The following is a 19,807-nucleotide window of genomic DNA, read 5'->3' as shown; positions in this document are numbered from 1 at the left end:
TCAGCATTATGAGGAACGAAAAAAACAAAATGACAGAAATCCCAAACAGCTTTGTTTCACTGAGTTTCTCTCATTTTCTTTAATTAAAGCACAAATGTTCTGCTCTTTTAAATAAAACCTTAGATGACAAATGTTTTGTTGGTGTCAGAATATAAAAATTTCGAGGGTGCAAACTTTTGCATTCTGCTGTATTTATTAAGAGTAAACTCCTGTACATGTTCAATCCAAGTAAGGAACAGCAGTGGTGGTGGTGATTATCTCACATAATTATACATTAATTTTCCCTAGTGTGTGAGTGTGTGTGCCCTGAGATAGACACCCTGTTCATGGTTCACCCTGCCTTATGTCCAGAGTCTTCTGGGATAAGCTCCAGGATCCTTGTGGTCCAGTAGGATATTGCTGTGTAGAGAACGGATGGCTGGATGGAGATTATCTTCTCTGGATCATTTTGATAATTTCACACACATTTTGTGTTCATAATCTTCCAACCCTCAGACATCACTGCTCATGGAGTTGCATGGAGGGTTCAGGCTTGGCTGTTGTGACCACTCAGTGAGATGGTGTGTATATTTTCTTGGCATTTTGCGTCAATCAGATACCCACTTAAAACACAGCCCTTGTATGTCACTTTCATGTGCTCAGGGGAATAAATTTTGCTATTCTGTAAAACAGTAACTCTGGTGGTCCTTTTTAATGGCAATTATTCTGGGCCACTGGGGATCCAGAAAAAGTGAAAGTGCAGATCTCTGGCATTTAAAAGGCTTGTAGCGGAGTGCTTACTCTGCCCTCTTGCAGGAAAACCCCCCGTGCGATAGGATAATTACATTTAATGTGTGCCTTTTTCTTGAAAAGCTGCCAGACTTCGCCATGGAAAGTTCTTGATTAGGGGTTTGTGTTCTTATACTTCAGCAACATTTAATATAATTAATGAACAGGATTTTCCTGACTGTTTTTAATACCAGAAACACAAGTTTGCTGATCTGGTGTTGGATACAAGGGTGGCATCATAAATGTGCTCCTAATTCAAGCAAGCAATCTGGTCATTAGTGTAATGGCTACCTACTGTGCATATGAAATTCATTTGTTCTTGTGAGACTTGTCGAGTAAAATCAGAACTTCGTGCCTAAAGAAGGGATACAAATGAATTGGATTAGCTCAGTTTATGTAACCACACTGTTTTGTATCGTTATCAGGAAATCATTTACTTCATAGCTAAAGACAGTAAAAGATTTAGGACTTTCAGTAGGGAGATGTCCTGATCCCAACATCTGGCCTGTTCTCTGCTGCTGATTAAACCAGAAGAGAAAGAGGCTGATAGAGTGAAGATGGCGCCCTCTCCTGCATGACACCTACAAAACTCTACAAACTCAGGAATATACACATGATGCACAACATACATCATCATAATAACCCTTATAACCCATAAGAGTCATTAAACATAGACGAGACTAAATTGGTAACTCCAAAACACAAAACAGACAAACAAAAAAAAAAAACCTCAGACTTTTCTTTCTTTAGGTTAACATATCAGATTTTTTTTTCTGTCATCTGTCCATCTGAGATATTAGTTCGCACAATAGCTTTAGAACGAGTTCTTGAATGTTCATAGTATTAATAATCCTAGATCAATGAATCCAGGGTATATTTTAGAATTGAGGCAAACAAGGTCAAGGTCACAGCAAGGTCAGATACTTTTTCTTCACCTCTGATGAGGATGGGTTCCCCTTCTGAGTCTGGTTCCTCTCAAGCTTTCTTTCTAACAGCGTCTCAGGGAGATTTTCCTCATCACTATCAGTTCTGTCTTGCTCATAAGGGATAAATTAAAAAACCTCTATCCTGGATTTATAGATTTCCGTCCTACTGCTTTGTGACAATGTCCATTGTTAAAAGCACTATACAAATAAATTATAATTGAACTGAGTAGCTTCTCAACTGTTCTTTACTGTTTCTAAAGGTATTTGAGACACAAAATCAGCAACTCTGCATGTTTCTTCTTCTTTTTTAAATTATTTACATATCAACCATAATGATCAATATGAACGCCTTAACACCTGAACATGCTTGAGGTGGTTGTTGTTCTTTCGGCTTGGGACCGGCACTGAGAGTTAACTCTTCGGTGGCTGGGTTAGCTCCCTGGCCAGGAATCGAACCCGGGCCCTGGCAATGAGAGGGCGGGATCCTGCTGCTGGACCACCAGGAGGCAACATGCTTGCGGTTGTCAAATGGCCAAAATTCAGACCTGAAGCTGTAGTCAGTTCCCATACTTAGCCCCAGTATTCTTATCTCGGTTCTTAATATTTAGTACCAGGCTGGAATAGTTTCCTTACCAATTGTCTAGTTGTGGAATGTAGTTTAAAACATTAAATGATTTAAACCATTGAAACAAACATCGATTAATAAATGAGTTAACCTACTCTGTTACATTATTACTACTTATATTAAACTTTTTTGTTAAATGTTAACTACTGTAGCAAACAGTGATGAAGGAAAACAATCCCCTTTTCTTGCTGTAAAAATCATTACACTGACCAGATAAGAGAATCTGCTGAATGCCGTAAAAGTAAACGTAGATGTTATTTATACTGTTTCTTTAACCGTATTAAAGCGTGTTCAGAAGGGATTGGAAATGATCACAAACAGCTGCAATTTTATCGTTTAATGGTTTTTATCTTTACAAAAGAGGTAACACTGCAGATGTTCCTACAGACGCCATTAAAAAAAAAAAAAAATCTGAAAACAGTGTTTCATATAGTCATCTATATACTGAAAAGTACAAGTAATAATATTAATAATTTTAATATAACAATAGCACAAATGACAATGACGACTGTAATAAAAGTGAATCAAAAAGTGACACTTTAGGCAAATAACACCAAACAATCAGGTAACAGAAACAAAATCAGCTGAAAGGTTCATTCTACTGTACGTCAAACACTTACAGTAAGTGCTATTTCTTTTAGCTTTATAAAATACATTTTTAAAAAAAAAAGAAAAAAAAAAGGCAGGAAGCAGTTTTATTTCCTTCAAGGAAAAGTACTATAAAATAAGTTACAGTACAGTGAATTTGTCTAAACTGACTTTGTTCCCGTCTTCCAGCCTCACGTAAGCACAGACACTTTCAGAAGTACGTTGTACAGGAGTAAAAGATCATCTCTTCTCTTATAAAAAGAACCGTTTCCCTTACAACAGGAAGGGAAATCAGTTGGGATGTCAATAATTACACAAAACAAAGTAAAATCGCACACATGGGTGTGTGTACGAATGTGTGCACACGCGTTCATCTCTTCAGACCCACCCACCCACACACACACACGCACGTAGGCGCACGCACACCTTTTTTGCAGCTGAATGTTGAAATTTGCATAACTTTCATTTTGCTCTTTGTGCTGAAATAACTATACGGTTGCTCTAATTACTTCATGGGCATGGATACAAAAAAATAAACACAAATACTTCATATCTGATAGTATGGCGTCCAGGAGGGGAGTCACACGTCGTCGGCGGACAGCGGTGGGATGTTGAACCTTGGTCTAGTGAAGAAAGCCATCTTCTCTCTGTTAGAGTAAAGGACAGGATGAGATGAGTCAAAGTGAGACGGAGGACACGACTCAGTAAGGGTTGTGTATCTCAAATTACCTGATCACACAATCTCATTAAGTGATCCAGCAAAGGAAGGATACACATACAAGTCAATGATTCGCTATGATTTATATCACAGCTCTAGTGAAGTCTCTAATCTGATCGGTCAGATGGTGATGATTAATGAGTAAGGAATAACGGGTGACAGACTGCGCTGTCATGCAATAACACTGCACATCATTATACAACAGCACGATCTGGAGTGTGTTATTCTACTTATTGCACAGCAAGTTGGCAACAATTACAATTTAAAATTTATTAATGAACGACATAAAAGGTTTATAGTTAGATGTAATGCTTGGAACATCCAAGAGAGAATCTCATTAATATTAAAGCTGAGATAAAGTTCCCTCACTAGCTCCTCTCTCATACACCCACACACACCCCTGACAGTCCTACCGTAAAAGTTAAATGAATGTCTCCTTACAAAAAAACGTTCACATCAGCAATTATAAGTATTATTTTGACGTAAACACCACCACATTTCTAAATCCATTTATTATTAGTCTTAGATCATGTGGGCTGTCTGCTGTACTCGGACTTGTTTACGAGCCGTTGCTAAAGAAAAAGTAAAATATTAGAAGCAGCGCATTTATATAAACGTATGTTTTTATGTTACGTGTGAGCTACGCTGTTGTGTCATTTTATATAACAGCAGCCATGACAAAGGTGCTGGCTGTAAGGCACCTGTTCTAGCAAGTTATCAATACAATAATGTCTGGATGTCTATATTTGTTTGCGAAGGGTGTTGTACATAATCACTAAACTAAAACAAACAAATAAGAAAAACTTAATTTGCTAATTCCATAATTTTCTGCCAGTAGAACTGCAGTTAGCATTTATTGAAGGAGTCTCAGCACTGCACCAGTGAGAAGCTTTTCACCACAGTAAAGTCAGCAATATTTTTTTCTTATTAAATAGAAATCGACAAAATGACTGCTGGTGACTTGTTTCACACATATTCCCTAGTATTAAATGTAACTACACATGGATTAAAGCACAAAGTATCATAGTAATGTGCAGTTATAAGAAATGGATCTATCTGGTATTGCTAATAGAAACTCCCCTCTGCTGTCGATGTGTATAACACCTGCTTATTTCTTACATAATTTAAAATCCAATACAATGTGTCATGATTTGCAATGTGTCTTTAGTTTATATTTAATGAAAAAGATCATGACACTGTAATAGTATACTTGTGAATAAGTTGCACAATCAGGCTTTACAGCACAAAAGCACCTGTATTATTCAGTCAGGACTGAACTCCTGAACTTCTGCCTCACACACACCGATTACAGTTTGAAATATTAACACGCACAGACTGATGGGAATCAGTGAATCATTATGGCTCTGTATACCAGAGGAGAAGATGCACAAAAGACTCAAATCATTATGCTAATAACATGGAGGGGGGGAATGCAACATGCAGCCGGAGGTGTACCTGAAAGTGTGCACAGGGAGCGGCTCTTTGTGGCTCTGGCCCCGCATCTGTAGCACTTCTTTAGAGGCCTTTCTCAACCTCCTCTCAGCTGCCTCCTCCTGCCTCTGCTCCTGTCTGCCCTGCATCACATGAGAGAAACAGAGAGAGTGAGAGAAAGAGGAAACAAAACACTTCTATTGACTATACAGTTCACAGTTTTGAGAAAGTTATAACATTGTGAATTCACTAGTACTAACGTTAGCTCTCTAGCTTGTTACAAAACACATGGTTTTATTAACGTGCCCATGTTTTTCCCTGACTCAGTAGCTCTAATGCACAAAGCTTGGACATTATTTCTCTTCTGTGTTAGTTCCCACTTCTGAGTTTTAGTTAAAATGTTATCTTTACATAAAAGTTGACATGGAAGACTGATGAACAGTAATATTTTGGCACCCCCTGACCTCCAGCCCATTTTTATTTTGTTTTTTCATATAAATGTATTAAAAGGTATGCAGGTGAGTGTGTGTCATCAATGGTGTGTTTTATGTGCACATATAGGTATAACACTGATCTAATGTTCACTCCACAGTGTAATGATGAGGACTTTAGGTGCAGTACTTGTCTGTGGGCCTCTCGCAGGAGGTTGCGGAAGCGCTCGTCCCTCAGGGCCCAGTGAGGTAGATCCACTGGACCACGGATACTCTGAGGCCCATGAACGCTCTGACTCGGCTCCTCCAGCCTCATCTTCAGCTCTCTCAGAACATTCAGCTCCTCACTCAGCTGCCTCTGCCGCGTGCGGAACGCCTGGAGGTCCAGCTCCAGATCCAGGGAGGTACGGGTGGGCTGCTCAGCCAGGGAGGAACGATGAGGCTGCTACACACACACACACACACACACACACACACACACACACACACACACATACTTCAAACTGATTTTGTGGCATGGAAAGAATTTATAATTGATTCTTGAGGGATTCCACCTTAATGCACAAAACATTTACATTTAAAATGACATTAAATTAAAATTTTAATTGCTTAAAGCAGACACAAGTGATTCTTAATTACATTTTATATTAATAAAAGTGTGCATTTATATTCTTAACACCGAAGGCATAATTATTACTTACATAATGTACACCTGAAATGAGTCAAAGTTAATTTATTTTGTAGGCTGCATACATCCAAGTTACATGTTTTACATCCACCAAATGTTCACAGTAATAATCCACAGTTAGACGCCACACACAGATCACTGGTGGTTAAAGGGTGATTTGAAACTTGTTTAAATATACAAGTTTTTATGATCACTTTTCAAATGGCTTTAAATTTACTATATCAACATTTTACCTGAGATATACTGACTAGGGAAAACTCATCATTTTTAATTTCGTAAAATTTTTAGGACACATTGTATTTAATTTTTGACATAATAAGCAAAAAATAAATGTTTATGCCATAACCAGCATACAGCTATTCATAATTTTTCTGAATTAAAAGGACAAAGAGACAAAAGGCGTGGGTATTCCAATAGTGGAGAGGACTCCTTATTTTCAGTGGTTAAAAGCAGAAAAAAATCTAGATTTCATGATATAGTAATATGAAAATCCAAACAGCATTCATACAATGCTATTCATTCTCACAGGCCTAATGGAAATCCATTAATCCTCTTGTTTTGCATGATGGAGAATTATTATTATTATTATTATTATTATTATTATTATTTAGTCATACTTAAAATACTCCATGTAGGTTATAGACATATATAATTAATAAGGCTCAAGGTTCATTCTTCTACCATTTTTCAGGAAGACTCATTTGCTCACCTGTTTGTATCTCAGTGTTCTTCTCTCCAGAGTGTTTCTGATAAAGGGGGACTTCTTTGGTAGAGTGGAGCTGTCACTGTCACTGCGGTACAGCTGAGAGAGGAAAATAGAGAGGGGAGGGGGAGAGCAAGCCAGAAAATTAATCCCAAGTGCAGCTATTCTCAGTTCAACTGCTTTGCGGTGTGTGTGTGTGTGTGTGTGTGTGTGTGTGACACTCACCCTGCAGACATACTGGCTGCGGGCTCCAGGTGAGAATGTGTGTGAGCGTGACAGTGTGCTTGTGCGCAGGAATGGTGGGCCGTGTCCAAATCGCCCAGGCCTCTCCTTAGGCTGCATTCGAATTAGCTCTGTGTTGGTTGACTTGTCAACCTGAGAGCATATGAAGTGTGCGTGTGTTATACACAAACAAGATCATGTAGACATAGAGCAAGATTAGAACTGAATGATGCTTACAGCAAAGAAATTCATTACTGCCATCTTATATCCCTACTTTTTATATATAATTAAATTAAATTAAAAAAACTGGAAAAAGTAATCTGTTAAACAAGAACTTTGTAGGCTCTTTCCTAATTCTTTTTATAATGTTGAATAAATACTCGTTACCTTTTCTTTAAACTGCTTTTATTTGAAGGAAAAGTAAGTTATTAAGCATGCAAGTATCCAAGTCTGTTACCTTTAGAATGTGAGACCTGTCTGAATGAGGGACACAGCGCCCCCCGGTGGCTATACACAAGCCCTCAGCACACAGACCTTCAGGACACGGAGAGACGAATGCTGTGCTGTTACTGCAGCCACTGTCCACTGATTCAGCCTGCCAACTCCTAACATGTGTATACACACACACACACACACACACACACACACACACACACACACATATAGGTACACACATTGAGAAATATCTTGCATAGAAACATAGGTTATATAGATCAGGTTACTTTTACCAAAAGTTTGATTTTCTTCAAATTAATATACTAAATATAAGTTTAGATAAAAAGTTTAACAGTGACTGTTGTTAAAGCAATGGCGATGATGTGGCATAACCAATCCAGTAATCCAGTTCACATAAATATAGAAATTTATAATTGATGATCAGGATATTTAAATGTTCAGATATTTATATTTCATCCATGACTTTGGTAGTACATAATAGTGTACCTCTCAGACACAGCCTCTCCCTGCTCTTCCTTCCTCTCAAGTTCCTCCTCGCTCAGATCCAGCTCTCTCTTCCCCTCGTTCAGCTGAGCCACCGCCGACACCTACAGACACGCAGAACACAGTAGACATCTCTCAGTGTGGGAGGATTATACAATCAGTAAACGTGTGCACAGTTTGACTTAAGTGTTCTCATTGGGCTATATCCATACCTGTGCTCTGCTACGCTCTTCATCCTCCTCCTCTTCCTCGTCCACGCTGTGTCCGGGCTGGCACAGGCTCCTAGGCTCAGCCCTGTGGTTCTCCTGTGGCAGCAGCTGTACACGGTGCCACTGGAACAACATCTCTGTGCTGCTCGCACAATCAGCCAGTGCCACCTGTGTTGAGCCCTGTCTCACACACACACACAAAATATAATACCACTAATATAAAAGTTGGGAACTCATGGTGATGGTTTCACAAGTAAGTGATGTTTAGGTGAAGGATCATTTGTTTCTAACGTTGCAACTGTGTAATTCATCAACAGAGTGTATGTATTCTCATCTCACCAGTAGTTCATCGTGCCCAAGAGGTCCCAGGGCACAGAGCTGCAGGTGTAGGGTGTGAGAAACAACGTTCCCAGCAGGCAGCAGGATCTGGAAGCCCTCGCTAAAGCTGATGGTTGAGCGTGGTTCCTGGGCCTTGCAGCAGTAGTATGTGCACGGCCTACTGGAGTCCATGGGTAGCACATGCACCTTTACAAAGCTTTATAAAAAAAAACAAAAAAAACAAACAAAAACAAATCATGGCACAAAATCAGTCATGGCCTCTATGCATGCCACTTATCATTCTGACTATGATTCTGATCTGTAAATAACAGCAGACTTACACTTTGTAGCCATCTCTTACAGTGGCCTTGCTCAGATTTCTCAGTTGAAGCACGTGAAGCAGCAGAGACATGGAACTGGAATCATACCTGCAGAAAAGAACCCAAAAAAGCCTGATCAGAAATGACACCAACCTTCTGCAGAGCCAGAAACGGCATCACATCACTCTCAAAGTCATTCTCAATGTGGTACATATTGGTTTTAATGACCTCATGACTGAAGTTCAGTATGAACAGCTAGGGTTACTTAATTATTATAATAAAAATTAATAATGGAAAAAGAAAATGAAGCATCTAAAAAAAAATGTACCTATATAAAATACAGAAAGGAATTGATTTAAAAAAAATCAATTAATGCTCCAATTAAAAACTACAACAGAATAAAAAAAAAGCACTTTATTATTGCAAATAATTCAGTTATAATTAAATTACGATGGGAAAGGGAAAAGAAACCCTTGGAGAAAAAAAGGTCCTTGAGGAAAATTACTACATATTTTTTTTGGTCCAGAAATATTATCCAAAACTTTGTGCATTTTAAAAAGAATGTCAAGCTAAACAAATCAGCTGTTTATATGATTCAAAATATTTTTAAAAATCTGTGTTGTAATCAGAGGATCTTTAAATTTTATCTAAATTATTTTATGATCCCTAGCAGCAGTTCATGTCTGTGGGATAAGTAGTGAACTACAAAGAGAATCAGAGAGATAGAGCAAGAGATAGAGAGAGAGAAAGAGCGAGATAGACAGGCTTACAGGAGTCCCAGCTGGACCTGAGGGGATTCTGGAAAGCTGATTGCATCTCGGTTAAGCATGACCTCGTCTGTCTCCTCGGTCCTGCTGGGAAAAATCATTTCATGAAACGATTAAGACACAGATGTCAAAAGGCAATACAGGAAATCACATGAATTAACATAAACAATCAAAAATAAGCCAAGCTGCTTGATATTAACAACATATTCCTATAATGAGTCTGGAACAGGGGCTGGATTGTTTTTTACTTGAAAAACACGTGCATGGCACAAACGAGGTTTGTGTCCTTAATCTAGTACCACTGTATTGGGAGTTTTTCTGGTAGGTTAAAAGTTAAAGAGAGCCTGAATGTGTTTTCAGTGCTTCTCAAACAGCACAAGAAATAGAAGGTGGATCACCGAGGTTAGCACACTCCTCACCATTCATAAAAACATACATATACACACACACATACACATTTTATTATATATATATATATATATATATATATATATATATATATATATATATATATATATATATAAAAACAACATGTTTCCGTGAACTAAAGGAGCATCACAGACATTTCAGCCACTGGTATTTCATTTCTGACAAAACTAAAAGGACCATTATGCCACAACACTTGAACAAAGCAGGTCACAAAATATAGGCTTAGCAAATATTCCTCTATGTGCAGTTTGAATTTAAAACTTCTTTCTATTGTTTGTGTTAAGATTGGCACTCTAACCTTCTGCTCCAGGCCTCAAACACGCCGCTGTCCGTGGCTAAAACGTCTTCATTCATACCGGCAGAGACACGGCGAGCCCTGCGGCGGCCGCTGCGCTTCACACTGTTAGAGCGTAGAGTCACTCCTGCACCTCCACACACACACACACACACACACAAAAGAGACACATGGCATGACATTAACAATCTTTGTTTTGGAGATAAACTATAAAATTGAATTATAATACACATAATTTAAGTATAATAATGAATACATTTATTATATTTTTTAACTCAGACCATGAAGGCGGATGTAAACCTTTGCATTTAATTATGCTATGTTAACTTTTTATATAGTTTACCTATCTCTGTAAACGTTTTCCAAAACCTAACCCTGTTGAAAAGTGAAGACAATGGTACCAAGGTGGATTTCATGGGTGTCGAGTAATAATTCAGTAGCAGGTAAAAATGCATGTCAGAGCCTGGTGTGAATTCAGAAAATCGTATTTCTATACGATTGTTTTCATATAACATGTCTCTCCATGTCAGTGTGTAAAAAATTTAAATCTAACAGCATTTAATGAAAAACTTGAAATAATTTACACTTTAACAGACTTGTAAAAAACATTAGGCAAATGATGTCCCTCCTCACCTGCAGAGCTGTACAGGCCCTGAACACCACCATCCCTACTGCCCTTGACCTCCAGTAGGTGAGCTGTCGTAGAGCCTCCTGCCTCTACTTCTCCAGGAAGAGCAGTTAGTTGCTGGGTTTGAGTGTGGGTTTGGCCCCGAAGGCCCTCTAGAACCAAGCCACGGCCAGCTAGCTCCATGTACTCCTCTGTCATTTGCGTCAGGGGGCAGTCGGGAGGGCCCGAGTGGTACGGCGTGTCCATGGGAGAGCTGGGGGGAGAGAGGGAGGAGAGAGAAGAGCGAGACGAGAGGGAGGTGAGAGACTGTGGAGGCTCGTGGACCCGTTTAGGCCCTAGTACAGATGAGACGTCTCTGCAGGAAGGCTCCACAGGCACGGGGTAGCGCCAGGTGGACTCAGGAATGTCCAGACAGGCTTCTTGCCGCTCGTATTGGGGCATGCCATAGATGTCGGTAAAGCTGAGTGAGCTCAGAGAGCCGCGGCTAGATGTTAACGAGCCCCGACTTGAGGCCAGAGAACCACGGCTGCTGCTGGAGGACATGGTCAGAGTGCTGGCTGAAAGACTGGGGAGAGAGATGAGAGAGAATACAAGTTATATAACAACACTAACATTGCAAAACAAAATGAGTTATTTGGGTCATCTTCACATAGCTGTGATACTGCAATGGTAGTGTGTGTGATGCTTGTACATGTGTATAATCTGCTGCAGTAAGAAACATCACTGAGTAGAAAACATCACAGTTCACAATGAGAGCTTTTGAGTATCAAGAGATAGTAAGATCCAAGCAGACGTGCATAACGACGTACCTCTTGAGCTGAGAGTGAAGGTAGGTGGTGATGCGGGTTGCCTCCTCCAACTGCCTCAGTAACACATTCCTCTTCTCTTGCTGCAGTATCCTACACACACACACACACACACAAAAGTGCTTAATTACTTCAGTTGTGTTTAACACAAGACTTGAGCAGATTCCCAACCTGGTTCTGAGAGAAATTTAATTTTAGAATAATCTTTATTCATGTTCTCAAACATTGATAAAATATATTACCTTTACATGGCACAAAGAAAAAACTACATTATTGCTACACATCAAGCGTGACATTTAATGACTAAATATGCATATAGGGTCAAAGGACGTTTCATTAAAAAAATAAACAATAAAAACTGAATATTTTACTGGCGCCACTATATCACTCCTCATGAGCAGCAGCTCCCGCTGAGGCAATGAGGGCGCCCTTATTTACTCGAAAGCATCTATACTAGACCGCCATGGCTGAGCGATTGTGATGTACAACAATGGCTCCATGATGATGGTTTGGAATGCAATATCAAATGTTTACTTCTTTCTGTGTCCTCTTGCTGATAACACCTTTTATCATTGAGGTGCTGGGGTTTATTCACTACTAGAAACAGCAGCAGCATGTATGCAGTCCGGCAACCTGGAACATTCCTATGACTACAATGTCATCACCTCACTCAGCTAGCATTTGGATGCTGACCTTTGGTTGGCCCCCTGGCTCTGTGCACTCTGGGCTTTCTGAACCTCCTCCTCCAGCCTGTGTCTCTCCTCTTCTAACTGGATCAGCACCTCCTGCGGGTGATGCTGCTCACTGAGGAGTGTTAGCTCCTGCAGGAGCGCCTCCTTCTCCTTCAGCAGCTGCAGGCAGTCGCGGTCACGGTCGGCCTCGGCACGTCCTGACCAGCTCTCGCTGTCCAACTTGGCCAGCTGGTGTTGAATGCTGGATACTCTGAAAGGGAGAAGCAAAGTAGTGAATATATGTACAAGTTGTATAAAATGAGATAAAAATGTAAGTCGCTCTGGATAAGGGTATCTGCCAAATGCTGTAAATGTAATGTAATGCAATGAAACCAGAGAACCCATCATAAACCCACACAGACTCATGGAGAACATGTGAAATTCTACACAGACAGTAAATTAACTCATGATGAAAACAGGGACCCTGAAGCTGTAAGGTTGTAATGCATCTCGTTTGGTGGTATGTACAGCTAATACAAGCCAAGTTGAAAACACTGCTAGAATATTCATGAAACATTTCACATATTATACACATTTATTCTGTAAACTGAAACGTTGCTTTGGTTGTATTCTCTAAAATCAGAGGAGTTTCAAACTCTGAAAATGAATTCTCATTTCTTACAACACATTAAACTAGACATAAGTAGGCCCTGGTAATTGTATGACTCAAAGGTTAAACAAGATAAGAATGGTAAACAGTGTAGGAATCTGACAGCTCAGCGTCCACATCAGTAAAAAGTGACCTTATGATTTTGAAGGTTAGAGCTGTTGTCTGTAACAGCATGTAATAGAACATGAGTGAGCCACTGGTAGATCCTGAAATGTGCGTTTTGGATTTCAGAAGGCATGACTCAGTCTGAGAGCATGCAAGTTTCCACAGGTTTTCCCCCCGTCCACTCATTTTTCCATGGCTAGCGTGTGCTGTCGCTATGGCAACAAGAGCCTCATAAGGAAGATCCGCTTAAGCGTCAGTGCGAGAAATGCAGCAGTGCTGAGTTGGCTTTAGCGTCAACATGACAAGGAGTAGAATAAAAGCAAAATATGATGTTTCACCTATGGTTTCTGGGTCCAAAACAAGTGCAAATAAACCAGTAACAGCAGTAGACATGAAGCAGAATGAATCTAAATAACCCTTAATGGTAGCAGTGTGAACATTACTGAAGACTCTTCTGCCCTGGGCAAGTCTGGGTTTCACAGAAAACCCAGACAGAGGCAGATGGAGTCACACAGCTGATAAAGCGTGTGATCAGCAGCCTCTCAGCCCGGAGAAGAGCAGTCTTCAAAAACTCTTCTGTTGGAGGCAGTTGAGAGCTTTAATACAGAGACGGTGCAAATAAAACAAACACACTGGATTTGTTTTGAATGTAGTCTTTTTGTTGTACATCCATTAACTGATTCATTGCCACATGGTGTGGTTTTAATTTCCAAATTAATATTCTTTGAGAAATATATTTTAGAGGGGAAAAAAAAGAAAAGAAAAAAAAGAAGAAAGATTTTATTTGAGTCATGTGGAAAGTTTGACTTACTTTTTCTTGGCTTCTTCATACTGCCAGGTGAGCCTGACTTTGTCAACTAATGGGGACGATTCCTGGGAATCAAAGTGGAAAAACAAGTTCGCAAATTACAAACCTGATCCTGCTGTGTAGTCAACCAAGCAGTACGTTTATTTATATATGAAAAGAAAAATCCAGTATCTGGTGTGTTGCTTCAGAGTCAGGGCACTTTTGTAAATTAAGCTTTGCCATTTAAAGCACTTAAATCTACAGTGGATTTGACGACTTTAAATATTTAGCAGAGGTCTTGTATCTTGGTTTGATTTAATGGAAACAATCTTGTAAGTGTAAATCTGTCAACTGCTGCAGAAAAAGCAGATTTTCATCGTCAATTAATCTCAAACGCACTCCATCACATCCGTTAAAGCACTTTTAGACTACAGAATTACTGAATTCTCCAATCTGATTGGTCAGGATATGGAGACTAACTTTCTCTAAAAGCATGATTCTGACAATAATACCGACTACAAATCACGGCTTTGCATTAACATGCTTTAGAACACACATCACATAATCTAAGTCTAACAATAAATGGATTTAATAACATGTGTTATTTAACAATAATCAGTCCCTTCATGATTTCAGAAAAGGAAACTCCGAGATATTTGTAGGGGCTTGCCATTTTTTAAAATTACCACCGATTTTTCCAGAGATTTGGGCCAAGACACATTGTGTGACATCACAACACAAATTCAGCCAAAGCCCTCTTCGATTCATGTGTATAGAGAGATGAGTACAGCTATCATAGAAAGTAATAACATATTTGTCTTCACTGGTAGGAGTTTAAAAGAAAAAGCCCCAAAACTCTGCTTTTGAAAGAAAGCTACAGCAAAATTAAGCCTGGTCACTAGTGTTGACATGGTGAAGCGTTCTGTAAGGTGACATTTCTTTAACATTTAGGGAAAGACTCTCCAGTGTCTGCATCTTTTCCACCATGGGAGTGTCTTTGTGTTTATTGTCTTATTAACTTAAAAAAATAAGGAAAAGCTGCTCTAAGGCAAGAGATAACAGGAAGTCACTTGTCTCACAGATGTTCCAGAACATGAAATGCAATTATAAAAAGTACAACATGTCGTTCAATAATAAATTAAAACCTGCTTGTGGTATATGAGGAATAGAGCACTTCAGCACAGGCTGTTATAGGAAAACTACAGCTCCTCACAATGACACATTACACCACCAACATGGATTCATTTCCTAACAGAACGTCCTGCCATATTTCATTCCTTACATACAGACATTAGTGTCCCTGCCAAACGTTTTTCCTTAGGCTTTTTAGTTCTTGTCCACTGTATGCATTTCCCATCGATGTGCATTACTGACCTCTCCAATCATGTCAGTCTGACAGCCGTTGTCTATGTATTGCTGCCCGCTGACGGAGTCGCCTGGAGCCGCTGAGCTGGTGGCCGCCTCGTTTACAGAGTCACTGATGGAAAGGTTGTGAAAATTCCCCGTCAGCTTAGCCAGGCTCTGCACAAGACAAAAAGCGGAGAGGCAAATGAAGAAGACTGTGGGCTGAGGGTGTGATGTTATGAAAGTCATCCAGGCTATTCATAAATATCATGAAGAAGTCAAGGCAAATAAATGAAATGTTCCTGTTTGGCTATTAAGATGAAGTTTTCATTAGTTCAGGGGCTTGTGTTTTGGAAAATCTGATCGTTTCCTGATGACTAAACAATGTATTTTTTTGTTGAATGAACCTGCCCTGAGTTCAGCAAGATATTTCACCACTCCTCTGCTGAATGGTGGGGAATCCCTGCTGTATCTACACACACCACTGACGTTATAAGGTAAACATGATGTCAGGGTCTGGAGGTGTGAACTGGCCTGAAATCACCGGGGTAAACATGCCAGAACAGCATTGTAAGTAGGTGATAGGTGGTGCCGCTGACTTTCCACTTTGCTCACAGATGCAAGTGCAGTCACTAGGATTTAATACTACGACAAATTCAGAGAATTCATTCAGCTTGCATGTGTGGCATAATTTCTTCAAAATGACAGCAAGTGTCTTGGGCCAGACTCTACCCCTGTGGTCCAATATATTTATACAGTAAAGTTTACAAATTAGACATTTAAACCATGATTAGTCACCCAAATCATTTAAAAACAAATTCTATATAAAACTGTGTGCTATATCGGTACCACAAATAAAGTATATTACAAAATATTACAGAAAGGTCCCAAACATGCTTCACCTACACTGGTCCAGATCCTTTTCATAATAATGAAAATAACACTTGTCACATTTAATAATTATTCAGATTTTCTAAAAAGATTTTAATCTTGAAATACCTTAAAAATGCTGCAGCAAGAATTCATACCCTTATTCAGTTCTAATAAAGGGGAAAAAATTTTTTTTAAAGGTGCACTTCCTACTGGGAGGCGGGGATAAAATATTTCCCACATGGTGGCAGTATTCAGCATGCTAAACATGCTGTGATTGTTAAACTGTGATTTGGATAGGGGCACACTCAGAAGCCAAATATAATAATAATAATTCATCAGAATGAATCTTTCAATAGATAAAATACAGAATTATCCACCAGAATTATAAATACACAATCTTTCTCCATCATTTTCCTTCCATCCATCCATTTTCTGTACAGTTTATGCTATACAGGGTCACAGAGAATCTGGAGTCTATCCCAGGGGACTTGGGGCACAAGGGCTGGGACACCCTGGACAAGGTGCCAATCTATTACAGGGCACAATCTCAATAGCACTCACTCTCTCTCTCTCTCTCTCTCTCTCTCTCTCTCTCTCTCTGTCTCTCTCTCGCACACACACACACACACACACACACACACAGAAGGAACAATTTAGAGATGCCTATAACCCTTGTCTTTGGACTGAGAGAGGAAGCTAGAGTTTCCTTGTCCTCGGAAACCCGAGGCATGGGGTTTCCCCTGGGTTTCCTCCCACAGTCCAAAGACATGCGATGGTTTGGAACCCTGTCCAGGCCCCACCTTGTGCCCCAAGTCCCCTGAGATCCAGTAGCTCCTAGTTTCCCATGACCCTGTATAGGATAAGCAGGACAGAAAATGACAGAACAGGGATGGGAATCGAACCCCAATCTCAGAGGTGGGAGACAAACATCCAAAATCTTGTGATTTCTTCAGTCAGGGACAATAGTAACTGATGAGATCAAGTTGTGCTTCACCTTTTCCTTCTACCACAACTGCCATCTTCAAAAAAAAAACCTGTTTAACCGTTTCTCTTACATATACTTGTCATAATATTAAAGAAAATGCTTTATGCTGTCAGTTCCACATTGCCTGTAGAAGTGCTAACAGCATGCACACATCTGTCTGCTGTATTATGTGAGTGTAGGAGAAGAGAAGGGTGATTGAAATGTTATGTGTAGAACAGCAGCTCACCTGGATGAGGTCCTGCCTCTCCTTCTCGCCTGAGCTGATCGCCTTCTTTAGGCTCCGTAGTTCATTAAAGATGGCCTGCGCTTCGTCCAGTTTATAATTTGTCTGACTGCTGGACATCTTCCGGTCAATTCTGTAACGAAACCACAACCATACACAATCATCAGAACATCATCTGTGTCTTTATTTCTGGCAGAGTGACTCTGACACCATGATATGCAGAGAAAACACAACAAACTTTTAAAAAAAAAAAAAAAAAAAAAAAAAAAAAAAAAAAGTATCCAGGTCTCATCGTACACATCAGTTTTATCAGAAAGAGGAAAAGTAAAACTGAGCACTGAGTTATGTACAGTAGAAATGGGATTGCGAAAGACTTTGAGAAACTGGTGGATTTGGTTGGATAGTCTGCTTAAGCCATGCTGGAATAATATTGCAGCAAGTTTTTACTGGATGACCCACTGGTCATAAAGGCATGACAGACACAGAAATGAAAGCAAAGCCAGTCCTAGTAAAGTTCTCATTTCTCATTCCTTAAAGCGTCAGAACATGAGCCTGCCTACACACACACACACACACACACACACACACAGTGGGAGATATGACAAAAATATAATCTCACACTACAATAATGTTACATTCTCCAGAGTTTGTGATTGTTAGAAAAAGTTCTAAAACGATCTAGAGATACCTTGATACTAACGCTCATCCTCCCACACCATGCATAGAAAAACAAAGTGTGTGTGTGGCTGAGGACATGTTCTGGTGCTGCATGTGGGTTACGCTTGAAATGTTGAGCAGAGAAACAAAATGGCATTCCTGCACACATGAGGAAACCTGGGCTCGGCTCCTGTGCTGTACTGTCATAAATGCTCAATATTTCAACACCTGTCTTGCATTCAGCATACTCCAACATATTTGAGTTATGGCAAAGCTGGAGACTCTGCTTCAGCTCCAAAACCCACCCCCGCACCCCCCCTTTAAAACAATGCAGTCATTTCAGTGACGGTGGCGAACATACCAACATCTGGCTCTGTTTAATTCCAGGTTCAGAAAAAGAAACAAGAATAATGGAAAAAAGAAGACAAATTTCAGCAAGAGACATCATCAGGAAACGTCACAGGCAACCAAAAACACATGACCTCTGCCCGGAAATGCTGACTTGACAGAGCTCTGTTCACATCCATGAACACACGGTTGCATGCTGTAACCAGGATTTTTTTATTTTATATTATTAATCATGATTGAGCATTTTAGTAAGTTTGGTTAAAATCGGAGGTTAGCTATGTTTGTATTACAATAAACTGTTATCTGTAGCGGCTCGCTCGATTCCTTATTTATTGACAGATGCATTTTCATCCTTTTACTCATTAATCACACACACACACACACACACACACACACAGTAAACATCCTTAATACCCACTCATTCATTTTCTCAGTAGGTCAAATTTCCTTGGACAAGTTTTGGCAGAACCGGCAGAACACTTAACCCTTCTATCCTGTTTTTTCCTTTTCGAGTATTTAAAGCCAATACCAAGCCTTCTTTAAATAACTACCATTTTAAAGAGAAAAGAAAGGGATCAGACGAGAACAATCACAGAGAGACTTGTCTTCTCCATCAGCTGCTGTCTGGCAGCGTTCCCAAGCTCCTGCCACGTGCTCCTTCCTGCAGCCACCTTCCTCCAACATCAGGTACTCACTGCCTCCTCCTCTTCCTCCACCTCCTCAATGTTCTCCACACACAAGCAGGCCTTTGTTCCCCCTCAAACCTGCAGCTTCCACGGGCAGCCCTGCCCGGTCTGCTCCACATCTCCGTCTGCCCAGCACTGAGAACCCCACCCTCAACACACACACACACACACACACACAGCTCTACATCACACTACCTCCACACCAAGCTCCCACACAGAGCTGTGTGCTCCAATGCTTCATCTCCTCTTCCTTGTGTACCGCATGTTTGTTATTTTTGATTGGCTCTGGTATCCAGAACATACATTTCTATCAACATGGACTACATTTATTCTTAGGAAGCATTTATCTTTGTACTGTTTTATGTGTGCTTGTATATTATTGTGCATGCTATTTAAGGAAAAACACAACACAGCGTTCGTTATTTTCCAATAAATAACGTCCACAAAGCAAGTGAGTTCCTGTTATCACTTGGCAGCTAAACATGTTCCTCTCAGGACTTTCTATTTTTTTCCTCTTTCTTTTGAACTTAGACAAAAAAAAAAAAAAAACCAGCTTGTCATGTTACCAAGAAACCCCAAAGAGCAAGGCCTCAGTCCTGAAGCCTGTCATGTGTCGGAAATTTTAAAGGACGAGCTTTACTTCGAAT

The 19,807-nt window shown here is 39.9% G+C and overlaps 1 protein-coding gene across 5 annotated transcripts in view; it reads right to left on the bottom strand.

Moving 5' to 3' along the window:
• Positions 1-2,660: 2,660 nt before the first annotated feature.
• Positions 2,661-19,807, bottom strand: part of wwc3 (WWC family member 3) — a 48,141-nt gene continuing 30,994 nt past the window's right edge. Inside the window, exons 6-23 of one of the 5 annotated variants that reach the window (XM_058401945.1) lie at positions 17,473-17,602; positions 15,419-15,565; positions 14,069-14,130; positions 12,505-12,753; positions 11,815-11,904; positions 11,011-11,570; positions 10,381-10,510; positions 9,657-9,740; positions 8,908-8,994; positions 8,588-8,783; positions 8,252-8,428; positions 8,043-8,143; positions 7,558-7,705; positions 7,104-7,253; positions 6,885-6,977; positions 5,678-5,929; positions 5,081-5,199; positions 2,661-3,554 (exon numbers count right to left, since the gene is read on the bottom strand). In XM_058401945.1, the coding sequence (XP_058257928.1) occupies positions 3,488-3,554; positions 5,081-5,199; positions 5,678-5,929; positions 6,885-6,977; positions 7,104-7,253; positions 7,558-7,705; positions 8,043-8,143; positions 8,252-8,428; positions 8,588-8,783; positions 8,908-8,994; positions 9,657-9,740; positions 10,381-10,510; positions 11,011-11,570; positions 11,815-11,904; positions 12,505-12,753; positions 14,069-14,130; positions 15,419-15,565; positions 17,473-17,602 (2,842 nt within the window). In that variant the 3' untranslated portion in view covers positions 2,661-3,487. Of the gene's footprint in view, positions 3,555-5,080; positions 5,200-5,677; positions 5,933-6,884; positions 6,978-7,103; positions 7,254-7,557; positions 7,706-8,042; positions 8,144-8,251; positions 8,429-8,587; positions 8,784-8,907; positions 8,995-9,656; positions 9,741-10,380; positions 10,511-11,010; positions 11,571-11,814; positions 11,905-12,504; positions 12,754-14,068; positions 14,131-15,418; positions 15,566-17,472; positions 17,603-19,807 lie in introns of all 5 variants that reach the window. The other 4 variants (XM_058401943.1, XM_058401944.1, XM_058401946.1 and 1 more) reach the window with 4 other exon arrangements.

The sequence above is a fragment of the Hemibagrus wyckioides genome, linkage group LG11 (assembly GCF_019097595.1).
Source record: "Hemibagrus wyckioides isolate EC202008001 linkage group LG11, SWU_Hwy_1.0, whole genome shotgun sequence".
Lineage (NCBI taxonomy): Eukaryota > Metazoa > Chordata > Actinopteri > Siluriformes > Bagridae > Hemibagrus > Hemibagrus wyckioides.
This window is presented reverse-complemented; position numbering and strand designations above follow the sequence as displayed.